At 45.8% G+C, this 7393-nt stretch overlaps 1 protein-coding gene across 1 annotated transcript in view; it reads right to left on the bottom strand.

Moving 5' to 3' along the window:
* Nucleotides 1-432: 432 nt before the first annotated feature.
* PRKCQ (protein kinase C, theta) overlaps nucleotides 433-7393 on the bottom strand; it is a gene marked incomplete at its 3' end in the record, with an annotated part of 35636 nt that continues 28675 nt past the window's right edge. The window contains exons 13-15 of the mRNA XM_010144197.1: nucleotides 6865-6956; nucleotides 4507-4569; nucleotides 433-571 (exon numbers count right to left, since the gene is read on the bottom strand). Of these exons, the coding sequence (XP_010142499.1) occupies nucleotides 433-571; nucleotides 4507-4569; nucleotides 6865-6956 (294 nt within the window). The remainder of the gene's footprint in view (nucleotides 572-4506; nucleotides 4570-6864; nucleotides 6957-7393) is intronic.

The raw sequence follows: 7393 nt of genomic DNA, 5'->3' as shown, positions 1-7393 counted from the left end.
GGTTGTGATGAATCTTAGAAGTGCCCATAGCTCCCTATCAGCGATCAAGGAACCTGTACAGCCATGGAAGCCAACTAGGGATCGTGATTCCCATTCCTCTTGCTGTTTCTGTCTCTGAATTGCAGGACCTACCTCTTGGAGGCTTCTTCCATGGCTCAAACAGGATTTCCATCAAGCGTTCTGCTTCTCGGCTAAGTCAAATACCTCTTGTTTCCCAGGCCCATTTGCACAAAAAATGAATTAGCCACAAAAATATGCAATGCCAGACAGCAACACAGACTCTGAGTCAAACTGAAATCCAGTTTTTAGGCTGGAATTGCTCAAAAGTGGTTAGTACTCTTTGAACCCTCCTCCACTGACCAACAGTCATGTCTTAAGACATGTTCTCTGTCCCACAGCAGCTTGCTGATCTCCCCAGGATCCCACACCTACCTCAGGAGCGATATAGTCAGGAGTCCCACAGAAAGTACTTGTCTTCGCATCTCCAAACATGTTCTCCTTGCACATCCCAAAGTCAGCAATTTTGATGTGACCTTCATTGTCTAAGAGGACATTGTCTAGCTTCAAATCTCTGTGGAGGAAGAGAAGCAAACCCCTCCTTTAGAGTGTTAGAGGATCACGCAAGTTATTTTAGCAGGTTACACATTAACTTCCTCTGCGCAGTGCCTACATGTTGCACTTGCAAAGAAAGGCTGAGGGCTGAGTGAGGAGCTGCTTCCTTGGAGTTCAGTATTCCTCTCCTCATTCCTCTGTCCCTGCACTGATTCATTTGCTGGGGAAAACTTTACCCAAGACATCTTCTAAAAGCTGTCTCCTACAAGGATACAGAACAGTGAAGCTAAAAAGGGCTTTGTGCTAGCTAGTGCTTCTGCCCTAACACAGCCTGGAGAAGGTGAGCAAGAAGGTACCAGCTAATGCTCACTTGCTCCTTCCCTGGGAGTCTCCACTTCTCTCTCTGAAGTCGCTGCCAGGTCTCCCTCTCAGTGCAGGCTCTACAAATGCTAGAAGAGGTAAGGAGCCACAAGCCCTTCATGGCTTGCAGAATGTCAGAATAATCCCAGCCATCCTACCACCTTTTCACTGCTGGGCAGCACTATCTGAGCCCTGGGGATTTACAAAGCCCTTCGTAAATAGCTGCCAAGCTGTTGTCAGATGTTTCAGGCTCTGAGCTACTCTGGGAAGCAAAGAATCCAGAGAAAGAAAAAGAAAGAAAGGCACCAAGAAGGAAACAAAAGCAAGTAAGTTGGTGAATCACGGCCATTGACAGAGAGCAAAGAGGTCCGCACATGGGAACAACCTCTGAAAGGAGAGAACAGCATGTAAAGACAGAAAGAAAAAGGTAGATAGAAAGAAAGGAAGTTTGGCATGGCTTCTGTGCTATTTTTTTTACATCTTAAATATATGTTTTGCTTTGCTTTGAAATAATGACTCAGATTTTTGGGCCAGTGGTGCTGAACTTCACTCGCGATGTAGGTAGAATTTGGGTTACCTGGTCTCAGAGCACCAATGTTCCTGCACTGCCTACACTGTGCTATCAACCACTGCTCGTTAGGGCTCCCAAAGCACGCAGACACAACATTTGCTTGTGCCCACAGCTGAGGATACAATTGGACCTCTCCAGCCTCTGCTGATTCACAGCCTACACACATTTTCCACATCTCAGGTAAGAATCCTAACCACAAGGCTGCTCCAGAGCTTCCCTCCCGCTGACAGCAGTTTTACAATGTGTTTTTTTCAGAAATGGATTTGACTCCCTCAAAGGAGGCAATTTCTGATGCATGATGCTCCTGAGATGACGGCCTACAATCACAGGAAAGATACGTGTTCAGCCTCCTTCTGCGCAAAGCTCCTTGTCTTGCTTCAGCCAGATCCCAGTCAGGGTGGGGGACCTCATAGTGTCTACTCACTAAATTGTTGTCGTGGTGCAATTGTTCATTGCTGCTAGAATACAGCCCAAGAAAAAGTGGGAGTCATCAATCAAAAAGAAATATAGAGGCAACCGAGACTTTTGCGTTCCAAGTGGCGGACGCTCGTGTTGTCACAATTTCCAGCTGGAATGACTTGTTTTAGTTACACCACTGAGATCAATCTCTGGCTGCCAGTGCTGCTTTTACTCATCTGGTAGATCGAAGCAAAACAAAAAAACCCATCACTTACAGTTCGCTTTCATTATTTTGACGAGTCTTAAACTCATTGGCTCCAGGGATTGGAGTTTCTGCCAAAAACGCCTTGGCTCATTCATTAAAATTTAAGCCAGTGTTTCCAAATGTGGGTGCATGAGACAGAACAGCTGGATTCATTATTCATCACAAGTCATTTCAAAAATTATTTCTCTTCTCCTTCCTAAGTGCTTAGTTAGGTCGGAGTGAGATACTGATGGCTGCGCGTTCTCAACTGATGTCACTGTCATTGTCTTCAATGACAAAAGGAAAAAAGAGCAGGCCTGGCTACATCTTGTCTCTCCAAGCTTGATACCCAAAGCAATGACTCCTGGGAATGAACTATTTCTTCCTACCACCTTGCTACCCAGTGTCCAGCTATCCCCATTTGCCCACTTTTCCCAAGGCTCCAGACTCCAAACATCTCTCCCCTTTCATAAGGAAGCGTGTCCCAAACCCTGACATGCCACTGGTGCAGAGATTCCAAATAACAATGTGAATTACAAACAAAATGTCAGCATTGACAGTCCTGCCACAAACTCACAGCGTCCTACAGATATTTTTAATCAACTTTTCTGAGAAGTCTCGGTAAAAATGACAGACGCAGCTAAGTGATCGGGCACTTCAGAAAATGTTTCCCTTCCGTCATCCAGAACAATAATTAGAGCCAGAAACTTGCTGAGACCCCAGAGATCATCGTAGCTTAATGCCGTTGATATTGATCTCATGTTTATGCAATCGCTGTCATTGGTCAATAAAGACTATAAATGGCTCCCACATGGGTACTAATAATGAATAATAAGGCGAGTTTATATGAATCGAACCTTGTGTTTTAATGAGAAAGCGGGTTGTAAAGCAGCCATTTGCATTCGCTCTAATGTCCACACTACATGACAAACATTCAAATAAGCTCATTTTGGTTTCAGCAAACATTGGTGCTTTCGTGAGCTTTCTCATTTGTTTGTGACAAGCTATTTGCGCCCTGCTTTTACAGAAGGCTGCAATGTAGTCACTAACTTTTGCCATGAAGATGAGCCGGACTAGAGCCCCCCAGAAATTCAGTTCCTCCTTTTGGCCACGGGAAAACATGCAGTGGCCTGATTTCTGCTGCCCTTCTTGTTCCTATCTTCTCTCTGTTCTTCTATACAGGTCTGAAGCAAAATACTTGTGCGTTAGATCAAAGAATCCCTGCATAACCTTGGAGCTCCTAGGGAAGTCAAGCAGAAGCTGGAATGGACAGTTTTGTAGTAGCAGACTTCTCCTCCTTGGGATTTGATAGATGGATGCGTTGTGGACTAAGCTCATACTCTGGGAGAGGGCAGGGCCTCGGCCTGAGTGCAGCTGACTGTAGAATCTTACCTAGTCCTCATTGTCTCCCTGTAGAGCCTGCTGGTAGAAATGGGCGTTTCTCGTACATCCTCTACTACAGGGGATGTTTGATGAACCTGAAAAAGCCCACTCAGCTCTGCTTCCTACAAGAGCTTCGGTGGCTAGCTCAGATTCATGATGGCAGGTGAGATCAATCCCATCTGCCCATGGAACTGCACACAGCAGAACTGTTAATAACCCCAGAATTAAGGTATATCACTGTCTCCCTGCTGTTGTTACCTGAGCTGAGCATGTCACCACTGTCCCAGGTTAACAAGCCCAGCAGATATACCAAATTTCTCATACCTTCTCCTTCACAGAATCATAGAATGGTTTGGGTTGGAAGAGACCTTTAAAGATCACCTAGTCCTACCCCCCTGCAGTGAGCAGGGACATCTGCACCCAGAGCAGGGTGCTCAGAGCCCCAAACAACCTGACCAGGAATGGTGCCACGGATGGGTCTTCTACCACCTCTCTGGGCAACCTGGGCCAGGGTGTCACCACACCAATCGGAAAAAAGTTCTTTATATCTAGTCTAAATCTCCCCTCTTTTAGTTTAAAACCATCACTCCTTGTCCTGTCACAACAGCCCCTGCTGAAAAAATTGTCCCTGTCTTTCATATAGGTCTCCTTTAAGTACGGCAAGGATGCAATAAGGTCTCTGCAATATATAAGGACCTTATACACCTTCATACACAGAAAGCTTAAACTGGGTGCCTCTACTGGGTGCTATACGAATGACTTAGTGTAAATGCATCAAAGCTTATTTTAATGTCAATTGAAACAGGACTGGATTTTCAAGAAGGGCTCAAAACTGCCTTTTCTGCAATATCTCTGAAATAAAAGAGCCAGGCTCTGTAAATCAATTGGAAACACAATACCAGTAATTACATCCAAGGAACAGTCTCTCAGTTACCATTAGTGCTTGCAGGGAAAGCAGAGAAAGTTTAGCATATTAGACACTAAAGAGTCAAATTACCTGTATATTATGCCCTTGGAATGGAGGAACTGGAGCCCGCATATGATTTCAGCAGCATAAAACCTGAGTCACAAAAGGCACAAGTTAGAGCAGATTCTTCCCAAGAGATGCTTTCAACTAGACACAAAAAGATGGAAACTTCATCTCCACAGGAACCAAAATTTCACTAAGTTCCCAGAAGGCTTGGCGTGTCTCTTTGGGGTAACTGTGCTTTACAGGTGGATGTGTGAGATTTCCAAAAGCATGTCCCACGGCTAACACCCCAACTCCGGCTGAAACTGCTTTGCGAGGTGGTAGGATGGAGCCTACTCCGCTTCACAAGTTTGGAGCCACACTGCATGCCTAGCTGCACCTTTTTTTTGATATGCAACTGGCTCTGAGGACATGTCCTTCAGTGCTCAAGGATGTCTCCAGATCACCAAGCAGCTCCTATGCCGACCTGCCTCACCTCAAGGTGTGGTCGCTGACACAAGGCAGGCAGACTGGGTGGTGTCTGTGCCTCTCCTTTGTTTATGTATTCGAAGAAAATCAACGAGTTACAGTGATGCACCAGGCTGCAAATTACAGACCTCAGAAGAGCAGCTATAATTCACCATGTTCAGCAGCTGCTGCACAAGCAGTGGAGTGATCCCAGTAATGGGACAGGCAGGTGGCATCTGGGTTTGGGGACCACAGGCAGTCTGCTTGGCTTGTCAAACAGACCTCTTCGCTGCCCGGGCCTATGACTTGCTTCTGAAATTGTATCTGAAACATGAATCAGCGAGCAGCTCAGTGGCTTTTCTCTGGAGTCTTTTTGAGTTTGAGATCGTTGTTCTCAAAGCGTTTGTGCCTTAAGGACAACACCACATCCTGCTGCAAAGGCACAGCGCAGGGCTGAAGCATCACAGCACAAGGGCTCTCCCAGAGGGAATGTAACCGCGGGTCGTATGTCCCTCCAGTCTTGCAACAGCTCTGCTCCCTTGGACTTCAATGTATTGGCCCTTAATTCTGAACATTCAAATACTTTTGAAAAAACTATCAAATTAAACACTGATTTAAATGAGGTGGTATATTTTTTAAATTATTAAATAAAATTTAATTCCTATAGTGGTTTCAATATTGACTTTCAAAATACCTATTGCTTGCAGAAAAGATTAAAAGCATCTTTCATTTATTCTAATTCTTCTATTTACTTTAATCAAAGCTAAATCCATTTTTAATTCTCTGTTGGTGTGTTAATTTTTTGTTTAAATTTACCTTTTGCACTTTTGATAGGTTTTACCTCCTTTCCGCCCCCCTCCCCCTTGAACCTTTAAAGAGGAGAAGGGAAATTCCCATTACTTCTAACAAACTACAGCTTCACCTCTCATCACTGGACCTTAAGCAGGTCCTGCAGCTTGGCTACAGACCACTCAGTGTTGTAAAGAACAAGGTATTTGGTTCCACAGATGGCTGAAAACGCATCTGTGGGATTTCTTTGATGGTGGTAAGTCTGGGGTGGAGGTTGGGTCCATGATGTCATTACTGGGGCCTTTGATTATGGGCCGAAGTCAATGAGCAACAAAAAGCAACCCCAGGGCAGCTGTAATTCACAGCAGACACCTGCAGGTTGCTTTAAAATGACCCCTGTCCATGGGCCATGTAAATAAGACCTTAGGCATGCTTGGGGCTGTTTACAGACAGTGGAGGCTCTTCCAGAGGAAAGGTCTCCGCTGGACTGAGCAGTCCCTCTGGATTCCCTCCCTTCAGTGAGGAACCGCAGCCCTGCGAAGGAGTCTAACCCCGCCAGCAGGGCAGCCTAAGGGACAGCTCCTACCCAGCTCAGCTCCTGGCTCTGAACAAGTGCTTGTGAGACTGTGCTGAGGTCAGCGCAAAATATGGGAGCTGGGTCACAGGCTAGAAGGAGCTCCCTGGTTTGCAGGCTAAAGGATAAGCAGGCAGATGCAATGCTGACAAGGTTGTAACCGCTTCTGTAATGCTTCCAGACAGAAATAGCTTCCCTGGTTGACCAAGAATGCAAAACAAGGTAACGTCTGACTGAAACCAGCTGTGTGGATGGGCTCTAAAAAGCTTTCTGTGGGAGGGGAAGGAGGAGAGAGAGAGGAAGGGTCTTGCTCCAAGTCTGTCACTGAGTCAGGGTGATGACCTGCATGTCTGTTTTGTTCAGTTTGGAGAGAGCTGGGAGAGAGAGCGATTCTGCTTCCAGCACAAGCATTATCCCCACATTGCAGTTGGATGAGGTGCAGAGGTCAAAGGATTTGCCCAGCGTTTCCTCTGCAGGATAGCAGCAGAGCTGGGAATAAAATCAAGATCCAGCTGCTGCCTTGGCATCTCCTCTGTGTGTGACCCGCAAGCGAAAAGGTAATAACAACATCTTACGTTGCTCTGGGAAGGTCGAACTTATGACAGCTCTGGATATGGAACATGAGGTCTCCTCCATTGAGGTATTCCATCACAAAAAAGAGGTTTTCCTAGAGAATAAGACAAGATGACAATAAGGGTTAGGGAAAGGTGAGATAAAATAAAAAAAAAACCCTGTCACCCAGAAAGCACTCGAAAATAGGAAGGAAAAGATATGGAAAGAAAGCGGTTTCTTTTTCAGATTCCTCTTTTCTCCTCTTTGTTCTCTGAGCCCATACTCACCCTCTCTGCTCTGATTTGTATAAACAGCACCAGCAAACACTGCAAATCTGCTTAATACCCAGCTGGTGCCATTGATTTTGACCAGCAGACCTCAAGGCTCACTAGAAGGGATGAGTAACTCTGCAGCGCCTGTCTAACAGGAGGACAGCCGGACAAGCTTCCCAGGGGAGGAAGCAAAAGCAAATCCCAGGTCTCCTCTGGTTCCCAGCCCAGTGCATTATCCATGCAGTGGAGCGATCTCATGGATGGCGTTACTTGCATTCCT

This window comes from Buceros rhinoceros, unplaced genomic scaffold, assembly GCF_000710305.1.
Source record: "Buceros rhinoceros silvestris isolate BGI_N320 unplaced genomic scaffold, ASM71030v1 scaffold17909, whole genome shotgun sequence".
In the NCBI taxonomy this organism is placed as follows: Eukaryota; Metazoa; Chordata; class Aves; order Bucerotiformes; family Bucerotidae; genus Buceros; species Buceros rhinoceros.
This window is presented reverse-complemented; position numbering and strand designations above follow the sequence as displayed.